General features: G+C 38.1%; 1 protein-coding gene across 3 annotated transcripts in view; it reads left to right on the top strand.

Moving 5' to 3' along the window:
• Positions 1–23,101, top strand: part of LRIG3 (leucine rich repeats and immunoglobulin like domains 3) — a 49,737-nt gene extending 26,636 nt beyond the window's left edge. For 2 of the 3 annotated variants that reach the window (XM_037741249.1, XM_017536280.2), the window contains exons 4-19: positions 4,234–4,365; positions 4,889–5,032; positions 6,054–6,197; positions 6,565–6,708; positions 7,097–7,240; positions 8,142–8,222; positions 9,122–9,193; positions 11,415–11,486; positions 11,972–12,135; positions 14,096–14,416; positions 15,856–16,137; positions 17,382–17,834; positions 18,602–18,760; positions 20,658–20,804; positions 20,904–21,179; positions 22,437–23,101. In XM_037741249.1, the coding sequence (XP_037597177.1) occupies positions 4,234–4,365; positions 4,889–5,032; positions 6,054–6,197; positions 6,565–6,708; positions 7,097–7,240; positions 8,142–8,222; positions 9,122–9,193; positions 11,415–11,486; positions 11,972–12,135; positions 14,096–14,416; positions 15,856–16,137; positions 17,382–17,834; positions 18,602–18,760; positions 20,658–20,804; positions 20,904–21,179; positions 22,437–22,681 (2,980 nt within the window). In that variant the 3' untranslated portion in view covers positions 22,682–23,101. The remainder of the gene's footprint in view (positions 1–4,233; positions 4,366–4,888; positions 5,033–6,053; positions 6,198–6,564; positions 6,709–7,096; positions 7,241–8,141; positions 8,223–9,121; positions 9,194–11,414; positions 11,487–11,971; positions 12,136–14,095; positions 14,417–15,855; positions 16,138–17,381; positions 17,835–18,601; positions 18,761–20,657; positions 20,805–20,903; positions 21,180–22,436) is intronic. The other variant, XM_017536282.2, reaches the window with a different exon arrangement.
• The last annotated feature ends 1,508 nt before the right edge of the window (positions 23,102–24,609 follow it).

Raw genomic sequence — 24,609 nt, 5'->3', positions numbered from 1 at the left:
TCTTAGAAGCCTGAGGGAACCATCTGGCGTTCCTGACCAGCCCAAGTCCCCAGGTCTGTGTGTCCACAAGGAACTAATTATACTTCAGTTCAGAAATTATTTAACTGTGGAACTCTCTGTACTATCAACAAACATAGAAGACCAGAATATTCCTAGTCTCTAAGATGGATTTGTATGAGGCCGAAACACCTTCCAATATTTTCAGTTCATTTTGTGATTTTTGAACAATGGAAAAATGGCATTTCCGCATTAAGTAATGGAAAAAGGTATTCAGAGCTTTATTTTTGTTCAAGCATTGCACATTTCCTGCCAAAAATATTAATTAACTACAGTGCCTTTTAATGTGTTGATCAAGTTTGGCATTTATTCCTGTTTGGAGAAAAATTAAAGATGGAGTTGAGTTGAATCTTTGTCTTCTGAAAGTGGATATTTTTGACCATTTGCATGAAATATGTTTTTTTTTTGAGCGTTTTAGATGATAAAAAAGATTTTTTAATTTAGTTTTTTAAGGTAGTTGTCTCCCATTTTCAGCCCTCTTCATGATACAAAGCAAGTTTTTGTTTGTTTTTTGTTTTGTTTTAAATTGGTATGGTATATATCAGGTGGTTATTTGCCAGTTAGTCTGAGAGCTAATAAGAAATGGGTATTTGGATTTAATTCACTTCCATTAGGACAGATTTACATTTTTGTGATACAGGGACTATTATTCTGGCAGTTGTAAGGGATTTTTGTGCTAAGAAGCGGTGCTGACAAAGACAGCACTGTACACGCTCCATCTATAACTGAGCACTTTCACACTGCAATTTAGGAGGTGTGCAATTCAGGAAATTGCTGGCTTTGGCTGGAGCATACTTTTACTGCAAGGAAAATTTTATTCGTCACTCAAGTAATTGGCAGTTTTAATACCTTGTTCATAATTACCTTATAAACAAACGAATATATAAACCAAAGATTGTATGGTCTGTTATCTAACTTGTAGCCTTATTTGACCAACATGATAGACACCTGTGGGGCTCCCTAGCCCCCAAAACTAATTTGCTTTATTTATTGCACAGATCCATAACTGAGTGTTTTGTTTTTGTTGTTGGTAAATACAAATGTAGCTGTACTTGCCGCAGACAGCGTGGGGACCAAATCCAGATGCAGAGTTTGAAGGGAGATAGGGCTAGGGATGGGGGAGGGGATAGAGAGAGGGGCACTTCAGAGTGACTGCAGTGTTTGTAGGAGGACATCCTGCTAATGCAAACATTTGGATTATGCATTTAATAGAAAACTTTTGTCCCCTAGAGCAGTGTGGTTTTATTTAACCCACACACCCTGACCCTAAGGCCTTGTGGCTTGTCTCTTGGATGGAATCCATCTCCGGGACCTGGGAATTGACTAATTGTCTCACTTGCATTACCCTGTACCTCACAGCTAGATCAAGGAGTTTATACACAGGCAAATCCAGATGTGGGAAATGGTCAAAAGCAGAGGTCATGGCTGACTTGACTCTAAACAAAAGTCTGTAAGGCTCTGTGGGAATCTGAAGGGCTTGAGATTCATTTGTGACTTGTACACAGGACTGCTGAATTGTCTCTTGTTTTTAAACTTTATTATTATCATAAAGTTCGACTCTTAAGATACGCATTGTCTATGCTGGTTACCTGACATTAGATTTTCTGATGACTTGGACTTTAAAGTTGGAAAAAGACAGTCCACCCACAGTCCTTAAAAATACTGTGCAGAAGGGTTTTAACAGTATTTCGAGAAGCTTTCTTAAGTTGTTTAAAGATAAAATGCATAGCCTGTTTTCTCCCTTTGTTATTCTCTTGTGAAGAAGGTGGCATCTGACAGGAAGTCGGCCACCTTAACTCTGGTAGATGCTGAACTCGTGCAGGCCCTGGGCCCCCTCTCAGCTGCAAAGCAGGCGAGCACAGACTGGGAGGAGCTCCGTTCTGGGGCATTCTTAATGTTGGCATGATGATGGCTCAGTCAGCCAGAGTAGATTCCCAGATCAGTTTAAAACCAGAAGTTCAGCATTTTTGCAAGGTGGGAAGTAGCAGCCTTTTCAAGGGAGGTACCCATATGTATGAGAAATTAAATGCCAGAATATCTTTCATATTCTGTATTCTATGAAAGAAGCCTTAAGGGATTGCTTTAGGAACAGACCGGGCTTATTCTTTGAGTTGGCTGGGGAATGCTTGAACTTGTTAGGTGAAAAGCCCTAGTTTTAAAATGTTTTGGGATGTCTGTACCAGAGAAATTTTATTATGATTAAAAGGCATACTATATGAAAAGTGTGGAGCATAGGGCTTGGCACTTAATCGATCCTCAGCATTATTAGATTTTATACACATTCTAGGAGCGATAGAGAATTCTGCCTCTGAGAATATCTCAGGATGGCAGAGAAGACCAGTGGTGTAAGTGCTCTGTCAGCAGGCAGCACAGGACTTTGTGAAAATATGAGAGGTACACCTCACTTGGGAACCTCCTGAGATAGTGAGAGACAGACCGATGAGTTATAATAATGCAGAAGAGCTTAATACACTCAGAACACCATAGAAATCCAGTTTTTGGTACAAAAAATACACAAGTTATATTTTGTAAGTTTTCTTTTTAATTGAAGATTAACTTCCGATCCTGTGTAAACACCAGTGTGTGACTTGTATAAGACACAGAATTCTGTTTAGAGCATTCAGATTGTTTCGTTATTCCTTGCATTGTAAAGAGGAGACCTTTCTATGATTTGTAGGTATGCTTTCTACCTTGCCGTTATTTTCCCCCGCCAAAAGATGGTCTAAAAAAGTCCAAACTACATGATCTACTATGACAATTAAGATGGCTTGCACATCCATTTGATTGCTGTTTTCTAACAAAATTGTCATATAATGCTGTATTTTTCTTCGGTAGTTACTGTATTGATGACTTTTTAAGAGCTTTGGAATGGCCTCTTTTTTTTTTTTTTTTTTTTTTTTTTTTTTTTTTTTTTTTTTTTTTTATTTTTTTTTCCTGTTTTTGTTTCTTTCCATTTGTTCAGTATAACACCAACAGAACTTTACACAATTGGTGGAAGCATTCTGTGTGTGTGCTGTACCATTCGATAGCTACCAGGAGTATATGACTATTGAGCACTGGAAATGTGGCTACTGTGACTAAGGAGCTAAATTAGCATTTAATTTGAATTAATATAAATGTAAGGAGCCTCTTGTGGCTAGTGGCTGCCATACTGGACATCATGGTCTGATGTTTAAGACTTTTAATGTAAAACATGGTTTTCATCTAATTATGCCAAGGGATTATTCAAACTGGAGTGCTCTTATGTGATGCTTTTGTACTGTTGAAAGCCCTGGAGCACATTTACTGCTATTGAAGACTATAGCAGTTCCTTGATACTTGCTATTTCTTAAAGAAAAGGGGATCTCTCTCGCATGATTCAAAAAATTCCCAATCTGACGAGTATTTTAAATTCAATGGCACCTGTAATATGGGCACTTTTCAAGAGAAGAATTAGAAATAGATTAGGAATCAAGAAGAAGGAATAGGGAATTAACTCATCAGCGTCGGGTATGCCACATTGGTGTTACGCATTTCCTGTACCATTTAATAAGGGGAGAAGGGGGACGAGCTGTTTAGAAAAATAGGGAGGTATGTGGCTCACAACTGTAATCCTAGCACTTCGGGAGGATGAGGCTGGAGGATTGCTTGAGGCCAGGAGTTGAGACCAGCCTAGACAACATAGTGAGACCCTCACTGTACAAAAAATTAGTGAGGTGAGGTGACACTCACCTGTAGCCTTAACTACTTGGAGGCTGAGGTCGGAGTATCCCTTGAGCCCAGGGGTTTGAGCTGCTGTGAGCTGTGAGTAAGCCACTGCACTCTAGCCTGGGTGCCACAGTGAGATCCTGTCTCCAAAACATAACAATAAATAAAAATAGATTTTTTTCAAAAGTGAAAAATAGCCTAAAGAAAATCAAACTGTTGTCTTTAAGTGCATAGCATTCAGACAACCACAGCTGCTAAACAGTACCCCAGATTTACACAGAAATGTTTTTCACATATTAGAATATGATGATTTATAATTTAGTGAGTAACTTAAAATGGCCATGGTATTGCCTTTCAACTTTTAAAAGTACTGTTTAGATTAGTCAGTTTCATATTTCCGAAGTACCCCAGTCAGGAATAGAAAGTATTTTTCTTCTTTCAGATGGTTGCACCATTAACCTTGCTAACTGTGCTTTCTTTTAATTCTAGGGCTGGAAACAGAATTGTTGAAATACTACCTGAACATCTGAAAGAGTTTCAATCCCTTGAAACTTTGGACCTTAGCAACAACAATATTTCAGAGCTCAAAACTGCATTTCCACCCCTACAGCTCAAATATCTGTAAGTGAAATTTTCTTTAGCAAAAACTTTCACCTGTAATGAAAATATTTTAATGAAAAAATAAGATATAACAAACTCCACTTTACTACTGATGGTCCAAAGTATAATTTATTGACTTGGAATTTGCTGTAAGCTTGAACGACCACAATCTTCCATTTATTCTTACATTTTTAGGTTACAAAAAATTACACATTTTTTATTAGAAAACATAGGTAGTATGAAAAGTGCTCATTTTTAAAACATTCAAAATCAGACCATTGCTATGTTTTATTAATAAATGAATGTCATAAAAAGTGGATATTTATAAAAAAAATTTTGCAACCATCACATATTTTAATCACTCTTTTCCCAGAAATATGTGTGAATCTTAATCAACATCTGTCCTTGAGGACCTAAAGAGTAATTATTTTAAGTTTCTACTGATGGTTAGGTTCCCGGGAGACTCTTTAATAATACAGAGATGGCCTCCACTTTAACTTGCAAATAAATCGGAAAGAGAAGCTCATCTTTAAACTTTCAACAGGTATCTCAACAGCAACCGAGTCACATCAGTGGAACCTGGGTATTTTGACAATTTGGCCAACACACTCCTTGTGTTAAAGCTGAACAGGAACCGAATCTCAGCTATCCCACCCAAGATGTTTAAACTGCCCCAGCTGCAACACCTGTAAGTGAAATGTCCTCTTAGATACTGTTTCTCACCTCCTCCAAACCCTTGGTGTCTACTGCTTAAAATCTACAGTGTGGCAAAAGGAGTTTAGGGACAAGGATATAGCCACCTTTCCTTTGAGAGTTGGAGCTGTGAAATCTCCAAATTGGAAAGAGCCTTAAACATCACCTAGTGCCAGCTGCTGCTTGACAAGACACGTTAGATTGTGACTGAGAGAGCCAACAGCCTAATCACTGAACAACACCAGTACAAAAGTGCCATTGTGGCACTGAAGAAATCCGGGGTCTCTCAGCAGCTGTGGTTTATGAGAATAATACCAGCAATTCCAGGAGGCTCTGATAGCTTGAGTGGCTGTAAAGATCTGTCTCGTTAATAATAGTGGAACGATCTGTGAACAGACTCCTGCAATAGTGCAACCTTGGCTGCACATTACAAACACTTGGGGAGCTTTTAAAAGTCTTGCTGCCCAGGCCACACCCTAGATCAATTATATTAGGACCTCTGGGAATAAGATCCAGGCTTCAGAAATTTTTAAAACTCCCAGGTTGGGTCCAGTGTGCAACCAAGGCTGACAACTACTGCCTTAAGGAGAAAGAATTAAACCTAAAAAGAATGGTGAACAATAGTAACCAACTTGTAAACAGATTGTACAGGATAAATTTGAGGCCCTGCTCCTTGGTAGACTTCATGTTTTAGTATAACATTTAATAATCTCATTCTGGATTGTTTAAAAACAAATTTTAGTTTGTGTCTATACTGAGCGGACAAGACTTTAGAAATTAAAGTGCAGTCTAGTTTCAGTATTGTATTATTACAAAAACACGTGACACATTTCAGTAGGAAATTCACTTTCTGCTTAACAAATTGAAATTCTTTGCAATAAAAATGTTTAGAAACTGAAAACACCCTATGTAATTGAACACCGACTGGTTTAACTATATTGTAGTAATGACACATTTTAATACTACCTCCAGAATTTAATTGTCATATAAGCTAACTCTTGTGATACTCAATGCAGTGAATTGAACCGAAACAAGATTAAAAACGTAGATGGACTGACATTCCAAGGGCTTGGTGCTCTGAAGTCTCTGAAAATGCAAAGAAATGGAGTCACGAAACTTATGGATGGAGCTTTTTGGGGGCTGAGCAACATGGAAATTTTGTAAGTGCTGGTTATCACAGTCCTTACTCAGGTAGCATGATCATAGAGTGCTAGTGTACATTCAGTAAGTCTTATTTGAAATCCTATGTTAAAATCTCATAATCCACAATCTTATTTATAATTTAGTATTCAGTTTTGATTCAGGTAATATCAAGAATTTGTAAGTACATAAACTTGTAAGCACCTAAATTAAAAGAATATATAGTTGTGTTTTTTGTGTGTTTTTTTTTTGCTGGTGTCTTCATATAACAAAAGCTGAACATCTAATAACAATAGGAATATGTAATAGGTTGTAATCATATGTCCCCTTTGAAGAGACTAGATAATGAAGCTTTGATCCTGCTTTTGATTCATATTGTAAATGTAGGCAGCTGGACCATAACAACCTAACAGAGATTACCAAAGGCTGGCTTTACGGCTTGCTGATGCTGCAGGAACTTCATCTCAGCCAAAATGCCATCAACAGGATCAGCCCTGATGCCTGGGAGTTCTGCCAGAAGCTTAGTGAGCTGTGAGTTGCCTTTTATTCTCCTCAGGTTTGAGAGCAGGGATCATGCCAGGGCATGAGCTTCTTACCACTGATCTGTGAAATTTTCATAACAAAGTTTCCAAGGTGACAGCTTTTTTCACATGCAACCTAGTCTTATTTTTGTTGTGATAAGTTGAAGCCAGTTCTGCTGTTGCAGTCCTTTGTCACATTGGCAAAAGCAATGATGGTATTTTCAAGTACAGAGAATGTATTTTTTTAAATTACTGAGATTAGAAATATTTACTTGGGTATTAATAAAGCAGAATTTAAAAGTAAGGATTAGCGTAACTCACACAGTACCTGTCTTTTGGAAGACGACATTGTGTTGAATTGAAAAATAAAAGCTCTTGTTTTTCTCTTGTCTTTACAGGGACCTAACTTTCAATCACTTATCAAGGTTAGATGATTCAAGCTTCCTTGGCCTGAGCTTACTGAATACACTGCACATTGGGAACAACAAAGTCAGCTACATTGCTGATTGTGCCTTCCGCGGGCTTTCCAGTTTAAAGACTTTGTAAGTTACACATTTTGCTGTCAGTACATGAACCTAATTGGTTCCTAAATGTGCCCACTTTTCTCCTAGTAGATTTCCTTAGTTGTCAAGGAAATGTGTGCAGCCTCAGAGGCAGTGTTGTTTTCCAGATCAGTTTGATTAAAATGGATTCATTTCATCCATATCTGTTTTGTAAAGGGGCCTGAAAAGGAAAGTGATCAGTTTGTTTTGGTCATTACAGTTAGCCTTCCCAGGGTCTCCAAGAAGTTGGCAACTGTGTAAGAGGGAAACAAGTGTAAGCCCACTAATTTTTTTCTTTATAAAATGCAGATTAAAAACTACTTAGAGCAAAAAGATCTACAAAGGGCAGTGAAGGAAGATGCCGTTTATCGTGCCAGTTATACCCTCAACCTGATCTCTGTCCTAAGAGAAAGAAAAGGGAGTTGAATTAATTGACCTTTGAAAAATTTCTCAAATGGTAATTTAAGGTTGTGCAATAGGCTTTTTGATTTTTGCTCTGTCAGAAACTTTTGCCTTGTTCACTATTTGAAGCATTACATAATTGAAAGACATGCTGTATGCTTTGGCAAACTTCTGCATGTGTGGTTGGAACAGTGGTTTTAAAGTTTAATGTATTTTTTAGACTGTTCAGATCTTTCAGAATGTAGTCATCTTGATAGAGGAATTAATAGGGCCAGTGTCAACTTTTTCTGATTTTAGGTAAAAACTTAAAATGTCGTTGAAGGAATCAGGCAGGGTATAAGAAATAAGTTGAAGAAATAAGAGTTTTCTATTATTTTGAAAGAGGTGGAGATGATGGGGGGAATTATGAGAAATGTTTTACAAATGATATGCCACACGGGTGGTGTTATTAGGCTTTCTGAGCATATCACTCTAAAGGGAATGCTTCTTTTAAAACCAGAGATCTGAAGAACAATGAAATTTCCTGGACTATTGAAGACATGAATGGCGCTTTCTCTGGGCTTGACAAACTGAGGCGGCTGTGAGTATGAATTGCCTCATAATTTAGCTCACTCGTTGATTTACAATTTTTTTCTTGACTGAAGTCAGCTATACAAGTTGATATCATGAAGAGATTTGAAATCGGTGCTTAATGTGGTTACTACCCTTTATCCTCTCCCCAGATGCGTGCTGTTATGCAAGATGTATGTTATTAGCTTTTTCTTCCTTAGGTGAAAGTGTTTTATTCAACACTTTAGTGTGTGTAATTTACTTTAATATCCACTTAATAATTTTCAACTCTGCTGAGGGCCTAGACTTGTGGAATTATCTTTGTGTAAAAGTTAGTGCATGCACTTCCACGTTTTAAAATCCTCAATGTTGCACTGTCCTCGCAGGAATTTTTTTAATGAAGCAATCTGGTAGCCACTGAGAATGCTATGGTAGGTTACAAGCAAAACAGGATGAAAACATCTTATAATTAGCCATAAAATGGTCTTGCAGATGGTCAAATTACCTGTTTTCAGCCAGCAGTTTTCAAATTGAGCTCCCTATAGTCCTAAGCTCCTGTGGATGAAGGTATCCACAGAGAAGGGGAAGGAGAAAGCATTCACTATTAACTTAGTGCTCTGAGACAGCTTACTTGAGATAAAGTCTCTACCTATTCCTAAAAGGACTCTGAAAAACAATGATTTAACTTAATCAGCAGAGTAACTCTTTGAATGCCTACTTTTGTTGGGCTCTTTGTTGAATGCTTTGAAAACCATGTTGAACTGTATTATTGAAATAGATGACATGGACAGGTTTTTACAGGATATATTGTTTAATTGAAGAAAATGGAATTGTTTACCCATAATTTAAAAAGCAGTTGTGTTTATGAGAGTTCTACCCCCAGAATGGCTTTTTAAATTAACTGTTTCAATGTAATTTTTTTTTCCCTAGGATACTCCAGGGAAATCGGATTCGATCTATTACTAAAAAAGCCTTCACTGGTTTGGATGCATTGGAGCATCTGTGAGTAGCAGAATTTACCCTAAACAAAGTCTCTAAGATGGTTATTTACTCCTGTGTCATGAAAGATAAAACAAACTAGAATGTAATTTAGTTGGCATCCTTCCAGTTTCATAAAATGCATTTAAACACCTCCCTATCTTTCTGTCTCTTTCTCTGTCTGCCTCTTACCTACCTACTTACCTACCTACCTATATAGAAGTGTACAGGCATATGCTTTCCTTTGTATTTAAGGACAAAAGCTGTATCTCCTTAATGGGTTTTTAATTGTTTTTCTCAAGTGGTGATTAACTAAAAAAAAACCTACTAGATAATTGTTCATCCCCTATATGTTGGGTATGTGCCGCGTCTTCACATATATTGTCTCATTTAATTTTTAATCAGAATACAGTTCAATAGCTATTATTATCTTTATTGTTAAGTGGAGGTTCTAAGAGATTATTGATTCCATTTGGCAGTTAAGGGAGATGACTTGGATATTAAAGAACAAAGATAATGTTCCACAATCCTTAAGAGTGACGTAGGGTTTTAGCACTACTTTGAAAATTGTTGGTCTCTTATTGTTGTTTAATTATAAAACATACAACCCCCTTACCATTGTTGTCTTTTTCTTGTTGTTGTTGTTGTTTTCTTTTGTTTCTTCTGGACCCATCAGTTAGTAACTGCCAGGAACAGTACTCAGCTCAGAGCTGTTTCTACTTCCACAGTGTCCCTGCATCCCACTAGCTCTTGCCTGTACAATCTCTGCCACTACTCCCAGTAACTCCTGGCACACATTTCTGAAATGTCATTTAGGGGCTCAGGAATTTTTAGCCACCAAGAGAGGAAAGCTAGCTAACTTCGGTAGGAATCAAAATGTGCGTGTTTTAACTAAGGGAACCAACCAACTCCTTAAAATCCGCGGATGAATGTTTTACCCTTGTACAGTAAAAAGTAAAAGTGCAACGCAATGTATAGTATCTACTCGGACCGTTAAGGAATGCTTATAGCCAAAAGTTTTAATATCTGTTAACCAGGACAAAAGAAGTTACAATTTAAAATACATGTTTGGTTGTCCCATGTGTGCTATATATTGAGAGAGAAGATTTAGCTGTTATTTATAAACCACTTTTCTGACTGCACCAGTTAGTCTGAGGGAGATTGGGATTACGAGCCCTCGTGACAGTGAGTGCGGCAATTCACATTATAGTAGAATGATTCTACAGAGCTGAGCTTTGGAAGGGCAGACCAAGATTGCAGTATTTATTGAAACCGACTATTTTGAAAAGAAAACTAGCCAAAAGGGTTTGTCATTTGGCCCATTCCATTTCTGGGAAAGGGAATTAGTGGATTAGTAGAGTATTAATATCTGCTTCAGTTTTCGTAAATCTTCGTTGATTGCCCGAGCCTCTTTGTCTAGCCCCGTCTGGTCCCTTCTTTCTTTGTCTTCTCTTGCCACTTGTCTCACTCAATATTCCCTTTGTATATTCTGATCCCTGTAAAGAAAAACAGTGTGCTAATCATTGCGGTGAATACTTTAATGCAGACTGCTTATAAGTCTCTTTAAAAAGAGAATTAGCCCAGAATGTGCATTCATTATTAATTTCCTGCCTGAAGTATTTGTTTGTTTTAACAAGTATATCTTGTCTAAACATCTTACTGTGTTTATGTTAGTGAGTTGTCTGTGACAGAATTAGATTAATGGTTGAAAGCATAGGTTTTGGAATTGAAAATAATTGTTTCAACTCTTACCTTCCCCTTTTGTGCTGGGTAGTAATACCATCATATTTTGGGTTGTTGTAGGAATAAATGCAGTACCATATGTAAATCACTTAACTGAGTGCCTGTCTTCAAAACTACTGTATAAGTGATGCTTTTTAAAAGCATAATTATGAGAAATTTTATTTGTATATTTAGAAGTTTCTAATAGTTACTAATTTGAATAAAGAGTCATAGAATAAAATAATAGAACAGCTTGGGCCCTAGTAAGTCAAATAACCTGTAAGTGATGACAGAAAATGAATCTTTTTCACTAAAACAGAACCTATCTCTGATACAAATCCCTTCGTTCTTCATCACAAGCTTCGTAGTGGATTCTTCTGGGGTTGCCCCAATCGTCTATTTCAACACATAGAGAGGAGTATTTGTTTGGCAAATGGGGGTGGGCAGTGTGGGCCCAAACTTTGTCCCACAGTGCAAAATGGTGGTGGTTTGCCCTGATGCATTTGATGTGGTGATTTTTCAGAGACCTGAGTGACAACGCAATCATGTCTTTACAAGGCAATGCATTTTCACAAATGAAGAAACTGCAGCAATTGTAAGCTTTTCTTTTCCTTCTAGGGGTCTGAAAGTATAGAGGGGAAAACTGTCGTACGATGTGTCACCCTAGATTATGTATCTGTAAAAAGTGCCTGGCACATTCTTAACATTACTTAATTTTTATACTAGACAACCAAAAAGGAGTTGATTTGTTCTTTTTGTTGAAATGTTTCTTTTTCTATTTTAAATTTGCAACTTTGTGGGACCACATATAGTACAGTGACTCAACATAGTAGTAATTTTTCAGTTATAAGGTACTTTTGATAAATTTAACATTTTTGTCTCAGTAGGGCAGTAAGAACAACAGAAAATCATGCCAGATAAGGTCCTCGTATTTTAAAAAGGAATGTAGAATACTTATTCCATGGGATGTGTGTATTCAGTTTCCAAATGCATTGCTTTGTTAATATTTACTTGGGTTTAGTTTACTTGTAGAAATCTGCATTTCATACAGAACAAATTGAATGTAATTACTCTCCTCAGGCATTTAAATACATCAAGCCTTTTGTGTGATTGCCAACTAAAATGGCTTCCACAGTGGGTGGCGGAAAACAACTTTCAGAGCTTTGTAAATGCCAGTTGTGCCCATCCTCAGCTGCTAAAAGGAAGGAGCATTTTTGCTGTTAGCCCAGATGGCTTTGTGTGTGGTGAGTATAAGTATTGCCCTGGCCTTTTATTTATTCTTCTTTTTTCCCTCCCGTTTATCCAAATAATGGTTTCGAATAGATTTATGATCTCTTTATAAAGCTTTTATTTGTGCTGAGGTAGAGGAAAATGGGTCTGTAGTTTGCTGATTATTTTAATTTCACAGATGGGAAAGAGACTTTTCTAAAATTGCTTCATCTTTGTTTTGGCATCAGGATGGTTTGGTGGAAACAATGAAATTGGATCTTGGGAGAATGGAAGGATAGTCCCAGCCCTTCTACTTAACTTAAATTCCTTAAATGTTAGTCTCTGCATCCATGAAATGGGGACTCTCCTCTTTTCTTCTCTTCCCAACTCTGAGGCTTGTTGGGAGGCTCACATGAAAGAGAAAGTTATTAGTGATTTATGGGCTGCTAAATAATTGGTAGGTAAAACATTTACAAGCATTAGGAAATGTGAATTTATTATAAACAATTTTAAGGTCCATTGTTTTAGCGTCCAAGAATCTCGGCATTAGAAATCTGGTTACCCAAACTTTACATAGCTAATTCGTAGCAGATCTGGATTTAAAAGAAAAGTTTTCATCTCTGATGCAGTTTTCTGTCTATTACATGGTACTGCTATTTACTAGTAGCTGCCATGGAGACCTCTGTAAAAATAAGTATGTTTATGAAACAAGAAATCAGAGTTTGCTTATATTTAAGCATGTGTGTTAAAATATTAACCTTCTTTTGCATTGGCATTTAAAAATTTACTTAAAACTGCCTTGTCCATGATATATATTTTTAGGTTGCAGCATTAAGCAGTGCCAGTAGTTTCTGGAAATAAAACTTCTGATGTAGCTTTTGGATCCAAATAAGCTTTTGGCATTCATCTGTAAGGGCCCGAACTGCTCCTTTCCCATGGTCCTTATTTCATAGTTTTTTAGTCCCAAAATAGGAACTCCCTATTACTTTGAAACACATATATGGTATCCATAGTTTTTTTTTTCACTTCCTTGTGAATCTGCACGTTGACTTATTAAATGAGAATTTCAGAATAATTTAGAAAATAAACCACTTCGGTTACAGTATGCAGATATGGCATTGAAAAATAGCAGCACTGGAGTTATCAAGGCATCCCCCGTAACCCATTCAACACACTTAAAAGTTGTTTTTTCAGAGCACCCCGATAGTACACTTTGGTAGATCCCAGATGTTTCCTTCTGGGTTTAGCTCATCTCTGAGAAACTGAAGTTCAAAAAGGTAACTTTTCCAAAAAGTAACAGAGAACTAAAAATAACTGCTTAGAATGAAAGAGTTGCTTAGCTCTAATTATAATGTAGCTTTGACAGGGATTGACCACTCCAAGCTCCAGGCCGAAGCCAATGTCTTACAATTTGTTTTAGAGATGCTTTATATTTTGCTATCAGCTTTTTTTCTTCTTTTTTTCTTATTGGCTCTACCTAAATTACTGCTATTTAATAGTGGTTGTGTTTTGGTAAATGGGATGTTAATGGCTATCTTTGTTGATTAGTCATGATTGATGTTCGATTTCCTAATGTTGCTATTCCTTATTTGGGGAGAACATGGGAACAGTTGCAGTTTCTGGTAGTAGTAGCATTCAAAAATGATCCACGAGGCTGGAAGTTGTTAAACTGCTTTCTTCTTCTACTTATGCAAAGCATAAGGGATCAGGAATAAACTGTGTGTTTTCTGATAGCTCCAAAATAACAGTCTCTTCTCAGGTAATAGTGACTGATAAATAGGAATCTGTCTCTATTTGAGATGAATGAGTTACTTTATAAACACTCTTCCCATGTATCATTTCAACACAGGGCCTGCTAGTCCATCTGTAAAACATACACAAAGGCTGAAACCTAAGCTGCTGTTTGTTTCTGCATTTCTTGGTGTTCAAATTTGAGTAGTATTCGGACTCTTGAGCCTTAACGTTGTTTTGTCTCCTCCTCTCCATTTTGAACAGATGATTTTCCCAAACCCCAGATCACGGTTCAGCCAGAAACACAGTCGGCAATAAAAGGCTCCAATTTGAGTTTCATCTGCTCAGCTGCCAGCAGCAGTGATTCCCCAATGACTTTTGCTTGGAAAAAAGACAATGAACTGCTGCATGACGCCGAAATGGAAAATTATGCACACCTCCGGGCCCAAGGTGGCGAGGTGATGGAGTATACCACCATCCTTCGGCTGCGCAAGGTGGAATTTGCCAGTGAGGGGAAATATCAGTGTGTCATCTCCAATCACTTTGGTTCATCCTACTCTGTCAAAGCCAAGCTTACAGTAAATAGTATGTGATCTGACTTTTCCTTTAGCATTTAAAGATACCTTTTAGAAATAGAAAGCACCTGTTTTTCTCTCTGAATCTTAACTCTGTCCTTTCTTCTCACAGTTCCCCACCTGACTCTTCCTTTTCCTACCTTTCTTTCTACAAAATTAAGATTCTTGGTTATTTGTATCTAAACCTGCAATTATCATGTTGATGATGACACCGTACTCAGTGTGGTGAGTAACACAGAAATGAACCAGACATATTTTGCTCTTTTTTTTTTTTTTTTTTAAGACAGATTCTTGCTCTGTCATCCAGGCCGGAGTGCAGTGGTGTGATCTCGGCTCACTGCAACCTCCGCTTCCCAGATTCAAGTGATTCTCTTACCTCAGCCTCCTGAGTAGTTGGGATTACAGGCATGCATCAGCATGCCTTTCTAATTTTTTGTATTTTTAGTAGAGACAGGGTTTCACCATGTTAGTCAGGCTGGTCTCGAACTCCTGACCTCGTGATCCATTCACTACAGCCTTCCAAAGTGCTGGGATTACAGGCGTGAGCCACCGCACCCGGCCAAGTTTTTCTCTTTGAGAGTTTACAGTGTACTGTATGATCTGGGAAGCTGCAAAGCACTGGATGCACACTGCCTTTAATTCAGAGATCTGTGTGTGAATCCTGTCACTCCTGCGTGTGGCTGCATGATTCTCACAGGTTACTTCACGTCACAGCCTCTAGTTCCACCTCTTTCAATTAGGGAAAAATAGATCCTTCCCCCAGAGGCTTTATGCTTATTCAGTAAAATAATGTGTGTAGAGGATGTAGCAACATGGCTGCAAGGTAGAATGCAGTGTTAGCTACTGTTAATAGAAGTCTATTCTTGTTTGTGTGGTAGGTATACAGTTTTACAGTAGGATCCTCGCCACTTTATCATTTAACTATCTGTGTCTGCCATGGTAGAAGATTTTGAATATGATTCTTTAATGTATTCACTCAACAAATGATGGCTGTGGCCTGCCACATGGAACAGTTTTGAGTTTAAATTGTAGAACAAAACATGTATCTTAAAAGTCACAATGTTAGAGCTATCAGCAGGTACTTTAAAAAAAAAAAAAAGATGAAGCGAGTGGTCAGGGTACAAAGAGATTAATTGACATGCCCAAGATCTCACAATTCATTATTGAGGAAACTAAAAAGTGGCAGAATATAGCAGAAAGACCTTCATTCTGAGAATCAGATGACCTGTGTTTTATCCTGACTTCGTTGTTTCTGTATCTGTAACCTTGAGAAAGCCTTTTAATCTTTCCATCTCAACTTTAGTTTCCTTGACTTGAAATTGGAATTAACCCTTGCCCAATCTATGTCAGGGACAATCTGTAAGCGTCAAACAAAAAAAATAAAAAGGAATGCAAGTGAACCTCTAAGACTCCATTGTGCCAATGCCTATGTTGTTTCTCTGATTTCAGTGCTTCCCTCATTCACCAAGACCCCCATGGACCTCACCATACGAGCTGGAGCCATGGCACGCTTGGAGTGTGCTGCTGTGGGGCACCCAGCCCCACAGATAGCTTGGCAGAAGGATGGGGGCACAGACTTCCCAGCTGCACGGGAGAGACGCATGCATGTGATGCCCGAGGATGACGTGTTCTTTATTGTGGATGTGAAGATAGAGGACATTGGGGTGTACAGCTGCACAGCTCAGAACAGTGCAGGAAGTATTTCTGCAAATGCAACTCTAACTGTCTTAGGTGGGTGAATTTGTTAAGATTCCATAGTCTAAATCAGTCTTGAAGATACCAGCTCCTCCAGGGTCCCTAAATGCCAGAAGTTGTGAGAATAAGAGATGAAGATCTATGGGGCATTGCCTTTCTTGGGAAGTATTAATGCAAATGGCCTCTTGAACACTTTGAAGTTAGGGAGTGCATGACATCCTTAAGTCTGGCCAGTGAGGTGAATCCTTGTCCCCTCCATTCCAAAGAGAGGGGACAAGTAAAGGTTTTGATGTTTTCCCTTTTATGGGGGATCACCCTCTAATTTACCCACTGTGCTGTCCGTGTCGGTAGTGTTAGCATCATAAGGAACATATAAAAAAATGTAGGAGGCCGGGTGCGGTGGTCACACCTGTAATCCAACACTTTGGGAGGCTGAGGTGGGTGAATCACAAGGTCAGAGATCCTGGCCAACATGGTGAAACTCCATCTCTACTAAAAATATGAAAGTTAGCTGGGTGTGGTGGCACACACTGGTAGTCCTGGCTACTCTGGAGGCTGAGGCAGGAGAATCACTTGAAGCTGGGAGGCGGAAGTTGCAGTGAGCTGAGATTGCCACTGCATTCCAGCCTGGGCGACAGATCTAGACTCCATCTCAAAAAAAAAAAATGTAGGAACAACTTAGGAAGGCCTTATTCTTTTTTCTCAGCCCACCATCCTCTCTGGAAGTCAGAGTTCTTTTTCATCTTTTACCTAAACAAATGCTTTTTAAAAATGTAAACACAATTATTTATGTATGTTCAAAAGAGCTAATTAAAGTAGCCTATTAAGATACTAAATAAAGTAAATTATTGTCTGAGTTTTAGTGTAGGCCTAGGCATCTGGCCCTAAAGTATTTCACTTAAAAAACTTAAGCATTTTGAATTTTTTATTCATCAACATACCCGTGTGCTTGAAATTATTTTTATACTTTCTGTGTTTAAAAAAGGTTTTGTTTCCCACTCTCCCCCCCCGCCCCCCCCACCAGCTTCCCGACTTTTGCAAAAGTGAGGGAAGTTGAAATTTTAAAAATAGTAACTATTATAATTAACTGGTGTTACGAGTAAAAGCAGAATAGTGAAATACTGAATGTTGTGTATGTTTAGGCTCTTAAAAAAGCATGTCCAGTAAGTTGTGGGAGAATAAAATTTTAGGTTGCAATTTGAATAAATTTAAATGCTACATTTTATGATATGGAAACTAACTTTTATTTGGGAAATTAAAAGCATAACTTGTTATTTCAGAAACGCCATCATTTTTGCGGCCTCTGTTGGACCGAACTGTAACCAAGGGAGAAACGGCCGTCCTACAGTGCATTGCTGGGGGAAGCCCTCCACCCAGGCTGAACTGGACCAAAGATGATAGCCCTTTGCTGGTAACTGAGAGGCACTTTTTTGCAGCAGGCAATCAGCTTCTTATTATTGTGGACTCAGATGTCAGCGATGCTGGGAAATACACGTGTGAGATGTCCAATACCCTTGGCACGGAGAGAGGAAACATGCGCCTCAGTGTGATCCCCACTCCGACCTGCGACTCCCCTCAGATGACTGCCCCGTCGTTAGACGATGACGGATGGGCCACTGTGGGTGTCGTGATCATAGCCGTGGTTTGCTGTGTGGTGGGCACGTCACTCGTGTGGGTGGTCATCATATACCACACAAGGCGGAGGAATGAAGATTGCAGCATTACCAACACAGGTGTGTAAACAGAGGCTTGGCAACAGGTCACGGGAGTGTGTATTTGTGGTTCTGCAAATACTTCTAGAAGGTGTGTCTTGCAGTCTGAGTTCATCTCAGAAGGGTGACTCATTTGTTTCAAGCTGCAGAAATATGATTCGCTAAAAATAACACTCCAGCCCCAAATAAAGTTGATGTTTGAAGATTAATACTTTTTGTTAAAATGATATCAGAATATCTTGTGGCTGTAAGATAAAATCCAAGTCAGTGACTAAAGTATTCCTAACTCCTTCATAAGGTAGTGATGGAGAACCAGGAACAGCCCCTTAATGATGAGGTTTACTCTGCAGTGGTTGTGTGTCTTGTTGTGTATGCGTATGTGCATGTAGTTAGGTGGGATTTTAGTTATCAGTGGAAGAGGAGCTGTGACTTGATTAGTATGTGCAAAATCAGATATTGATTAATAATATTAAGTAGGGAATATGTCAATAATCAAGCTTAATTTGAGAGCTTACATACTGTCCCATGAAAATTCTTAAGCCTTCATCTTTTAAAAAAACCTCTAAAAACATTTGTTGTTTTGAAATTTGGGAGGTGCATCCAGTGGGTGATAAAATAGAAAATCAGATTATACTTTCCAGGATACTGTACAATCAAGATGGTTTTGCCAGAGTTCATCTCCCCTAATTTGATGTACACAGAAGCCAAAATAGTCTATGCTTATGGGATGCCTGTGGGACAATTATGATCATTCTGGGTTAATAAAATGCTACTGTTTTTTTTTACAGATGAGACCAACTTGCCAGCAGATATTCCTAGTTATTTGTCATCTCAGGGAACATTAGCTGACAGGCAGGATGGGTACATCTCTTCAGAAAGTGGAAGCCACCACCAGTTTGTCACATCTTCAGGTGCTGGATTTTTCTTACCACAACATGACAGTGGTGGTATGTATTTAAAATGAATGTGGGCTGTAATTGTTTTGTAGTCTTATAATGGAAGGCTCAGATATGACACTCATTTTCACAAGGCATGGAGTACACTGACATTTAGTACCTGGCCCAAGATCACTAGCAACGCTGAAATTGTATAGTTCTAGACCCTTCTCTTAAATACTAGGAAAAAAAAAATCTTTGTTTCTGACAATTAAAAAAAGACCAGTAGGTTTAGAGAAATTTGATTATTCCATGCAATCTAGTATTTCCGTTACGTTATAAATGTTCTTTGGCCCTGAGTGTTCTCCTTCCTTAAGTGATATTAACTGATTACATGAATGGGCTTTAAAGTCAAATGGTTTGCATTATTTTCTTTGAGAAGTCTATTTTTAAAATTTATTTTTATTTTATTTATTTATTATTATTTTTTGAGATGAAGTCTCGCTCTGTCTCCCAGGCTGGAGTGCGGTGGTGCGGTCTTAGCTCACTGCAACCTCTGCTTCCTGGGTTCAAGCCATTCTGCCTCAGCCTCCCGAGCAACTGGGATTGCAGCCACGTGCCACCATGCCTGGCTAATTTTTTTTTAATTTTTATTTTTTATTTTTAGTAGAGATGGTGTTTGGCCATGTTGGCCAGGCGCATCTTGAACACCTGACCTCAGGTGATCTGCCCACCTTGGCCTCCCAAAGTGCTGGGATTACAGGCGTGAGCCACCGCACCCAGCCTCTTTCAGAGGTCTAATTCTGACCCTTGCTTTAAATGCTGCATGATTTTGAGAATCATAATGGAGACAGCATAATACAAGAGCACAGATTTGGTACAAGACCAACTCCTACTACTTACTCCGTGTGCTGTGGGGCATGTACAGGACTTTCCGATGAGGCAGTTGTACAAATGAAATGAAAATGGAAAACTACATGGTGCTAGGCACATACTAAGGGCTCAGCAAGTGGAAGCTATTGATGCGATTCTAAAATATATGACCAACTTTTCCCTTAAGTATTTATTATATGCTCTGTGCCAGACATTGTAGTGGGAAGAGAAGTATATTTGTTTTCAATTTCACAGTTTAGTCAGTGGTGAGATCAACTAAAAGTGCTTGACAAGGCAGTGATAGAGGGCGTAGAGTTAGAAGATCTGAGCATAGACGTGAGTATTCTGGTTAGACCCATTTACTGGCAAAGAGTAGAGACCCAGGCTCATTAAACTATAATGGGATTAACTGAAAAGACACTTAAGGAACACCTAAAAAGACAGAACTGGGTCATAATGGCGCCAGGCTGCCTAGATGAGGCTGCTCCCAGAGCAGCTCTGGGCCACCAGCATTACTGCGTCACATTCTGCATATTTGCTTTTCTCTCAGACCACCACCTTTCACTGCCCAGTTCCTGCTTTCCAGGCATATGACCCGTCGTGACGTCTCTAACCCTGATGATCTCATTTATTCTTCACCTGCTGTGTCCAGAAGTAAATGGTGTATCATTTCCGTGTTGTTTGGTTCAAATACCCATGAGATGATAAGTTCAGCTGAGCTTATCCTTGAGATGGGCGTTAAGAGGTCACTGGCCAAGTGCCAATCCTGGTTCTGGTCATCTGGGACCTTTTGTAAGAAGGGGGCAGTGCTGATGGTATGTGATTCAGACCATGGCTGCTTTGGCTGGAGCATCCACACACATTCGATTCCCTTAGAAACCAAGTGAGCAATAAGGCCGGCACACCTAGCACAGTGGGTAATTGAGTCTTCTCATACATGTTTTAAAACCTTACTGTAAATTTCTGCACTTTTTTTTTTGTCTGTATGATGTTCTAGTCATACTTTGATCTATACATATAAAAAATGCCAAAACTGGGGAGAATGTTGAATGGCACTTGAATACTTGGCTCAGTGACTAAGATTTTTGTTTTAAAGGGACCTGCCATATTGACAATAGCAGTGAAGCTGACATGGAAGCTGCCACCACAGATCCGTTCCTTTGTCCCTTTTTGGGATCCACAGGCCCCGTGTATTTGAAGGGAAATGTGTATGGCTCAGATCCTTTTGAAATGTATTATACAGGTAGGTGGTTTTCTTGCCTGAGTATGGTTCTCTTTCATAGAGAGACTTCTAGATGTGCCAACTGTCATCTCCTTCTGTTATTACCCCCAAATTAAAAAGGTTGCAGTCCTGACCCAAGAACAGCTTTAATGGACCACTGTGAGCCCAGTTATGTAAAGAAAAAGGAGTGCTACCCATGTTCTCATCCTTCAGAAGAGTCCTGCGAACGGAGCTTCAGTAATGTTGCATGGCCTTCACATGTGAGGAAGCTACTTAACACTAGTTACTCACAAAACGAAGGACCCGGAATGAAAAATCTGTGTCTAAACAAGTCCTCTTTAGATTTTAGTGCAAATCCAGAGCCTACGTCTTTTGCCTCGAGTAATTCTTTCATGGGTAAGTTCATTAGGTTATCAGGTACCTCATCTGAGGATCCATACTCTATAAGTTGCGTGTGAGAGATCAATGAGAGCTTTGAATATCAAACTGGTAAAAAATGGTTTCTTGCATGGTGCTGCCATGACATCCTACTAGTTAGTGTAAAGGCTTCCAAAAGCAAAGTCTAAGATGGGATTTTACTTGATGATGTGTTTAATTTATAACTAAGCCTCAGGAGCTTTCTGGGTAGCACTGTGTGTGGCATCTACTTCAAGACAAGAGTTTGGGGATGACTTAGGAGCTCAGCTTGTCAGCCATGTGGAAAAAGTGGTTTCGGGCTCCCACGGCCTTTGGGGTGGAGTTGTGTACTCTGCATGATTGTGGTTTGGTATGTCTGGTGGCTTCCAACTGAACCCGCAGCCGAAGCGTGGAAAACAGCATCCTACCTAGCAACAACTGCTAGTCTGACAAGCTAGACTACCTTTGGCAAAGAAAACCAGCCTTAAGGCCCAAGTCAGTGGTGTTAGATGCTGGCTGGCACCGAGATTAGGTTGTGGATTTTTGGTCTGATGCATGGGTACAATGGGATGGAAGAGCTGAGATCATCTTTTCACTGAGCAGAGAGAGATGGGAAGATCAGCTACAACTTGCCATGTTGACAAAAAAAAAAAAAAAATGGAGAATTTTCAAATATTTTACCTAGCTTCTAAGAAATGTTTTATCACAGTATAATTATTTATATTCCTTTTTTTAAAAAAAAAAAGAAAATAATATGATTTGTATGACTGAGGCAAGAATTTGATTCAATTGAGTAATATTTTGCTACAATTAATAAAGAAAGGTCAAGACATAGGTTTATTTTGAAAGAAAATTTCTATATTCAGGCCCAGTTAGCTTGGATCGTACTGTCCAGCGTACCGTACCCTTCACCAAAATCTGTGGGCTTTCAGCTAGCATATGGGGAAACTTATATTGGGAAACTTAGGGAACTTTATTGCATGACCACTAACATTACTACACGTCATAAGATATGGTAAAGAATAGATGCATTTATTCAGGAAATGTAAATATGAGGGAGGGCAAATGTCTTTTGCCCCATTCTGGAAGTGATCTATCTGTAACACAGATGTACATGTATGTGAGTACCATAATGTGGACTTGTAGAAAACATTTATTCATATTCATAGGGTAAGATGTTTCTTCATTTGCAGTTGGTTTTATTGATTCACATGCTAGCAAAGGGACCCATGTGCTCAGGGTGTTTCTTTCTTTCAGGTACATTTGGAAAAGCTCTTAGGAGACCTCACCTAGATGCCTATTCAAGCTTTGCACAGCCATCAGATTGTCAGCCAAGAGCCTCTTATTTGAAAGCTCATTCTTCCCCAGACTTGGACTCTGGGTCAGAGGAAGATGGGAAAGAAAGGACAGATTTTCAAGAAGAAAATCACATTTGTACCTTTAAACAGACTTTAGAAAACTACAGGACTCCAAATTTTCAGTCTTACGACTTGGACACATAGACTGAATGAGACCAAAGGAAAACCTTAACATACTACCTCAAGTGAACTTTTATTTAAAAGAGAGAGAATATTATGTTTTTAAAATGGAGTTGTGAATTTTAAAAGGTTAAAAATGCTTTATTTATACAGATGAACCAAAATTACAAAAAGTTATGAAAATTTTTGTACTGAGAATAATGCTCATATAAGAATACCTTTTAAAACTATTTTATAACTGTTTTATGCAAAAAAGTATCTTATGTAAATTAATGATATAAATCATGATTATTTTATGTATTTTTATAATGCCAGATTTCTTTTTATTGAAAATGAGTTACTAAAGCATTTGAAATAATACCTGCCTTGTACTGTTTTTGAATAGAGGTTATTTCATTATATTTTGCACATTATATTTAATAAAATGTGTCAATTTTATGCCAAGCCCCATTTATACAAAAACAATTTTATTTTTCACACATTTTAGGCTTAATTAGTTCACACTATCATGTCTCAAATTGATGGGAATTATATTTAGCCCATTAAAGTATGAACAAAAATGACCATTCTTTCTACTTCCTAGGATTGTTATAGATTCAAATCAGATTGTGCATGTGAAAGCACAATTGTAAACAAGAAGGAGCTACAGAGATTTAAGGTACCTTAATTCATTTCTAAATCTATGAACAAAAAAAGATTTGTGGTTATGATCTGGTATAATATAGTACAACTGCCATTCCTTAAATCACTGCTCAATTCATGTTTCTTTAATTATAATAGTGCCTTACGTGGTCTAATGCCTTATGCTTATCCAAGTAGTTTCACATTTGCCGTCTCTTTTCTTACAAGAAGCGAATGTTTTATTGTACATGTCTATAGCTAAAATGGCTATAGCAGAGGTGGACTTTCATGCACTGTTTCAGGTTATAATGAGATGCTGCTGGAATTCCTTTCTGTTTTTATTGATTTTCTACTGAAGAGTAGTTTGTATATAAATGGTACTCAAGCTATTTTTCAACATTCTTTAACAATTACCAAAATATTTTCTTTGATCATTAAGGTTTGGTTAAAAACTAAGTAGCAAATCTGTTACTTACGCACGTAAAACTATTTAAAGCATTTGTTTTAAAACAGTACTAGTTAAACATGTAATTTATATGACAGACATATCTACATAGAAAAATGAATATAACCGTATTTTCAAAACTAGATGACACAGTTCAAAGTAATTGAATGGAAAAAAAATTCAGTTTAATCAGATCATAAAACTGTTTTTTCTTCTTCAGTAAATTCCAGTTCTTATGTGTAGTTTAAAGAAAAACCCCTTGCTCAAGATAAATTGGCACAAAAGGAGTTAATATAGCACAATAAGCTTTAAAAATTAACTGACCTCGAAGGTGTGAATTTATGCCATTGTCTTGTCTTTGAACTAAACTGAAAGCAGCTATTCAAAAAGCAGATTCTTCTTAGAGAATATGGTGGGGGTAAAGTTTTTCTGCTTTTAGTGAGTTTAGAGCTTTGTTGTTTGTAAGCCAGAGCCTGGAATCCAGATTGCAGTCGATTTTCCTGCTTTAATTTAGATGCCAGAGTCCAAGACAGGACGCTGATCCTTCCTTGGACCACCAGTGACTAAGTACAGAGGAGTAATTTCGTGGGCTTTGGCTTGATCATATTGCCAGACTTTCGAAATTTTATTGTTAGTTTGTCTTCATTATTGACAGATGGGGCCTTTTCAGTGACTATGAACTAATTTTAAAAGATTTAATTTCTCCATGCTGAGCACAAAGGTTTAAATCATTAACACTTGAAATTCAAAAATTAGATTCACTCTACATTAGTATGATTTTACCCTTTTACTGTGGCATGTGCTGCACCTTGTGGATTAGGTGTAATCTTAACTATCTGGAGAAAGAGTAGGAACTTGATTTCTCTTTGACACTTGCAGGAAAAGA

This window comes from Cebus imitator, unplaced genomic scaffold (genome assembly GCF_001604975.1).
Source record: "Cebus imitator isolate Cc_AM_T3 unplaced genomic scaffold, Cebus_imitator-1.0 Scaffold96, whole genome shotgun sequence".
In the NCBI taxonomy this organism is placed as follows: Eukaryota; Metazoa; Chordata; class Mammalia; order Primates; family Cebidae; genus Cebus; species Cebus imitator.
The sequence above is the reverse complement of the archived record's forward strand: the minus strand, read 5'-3'. Positions and strand labels throughout refer to the sequence as shown.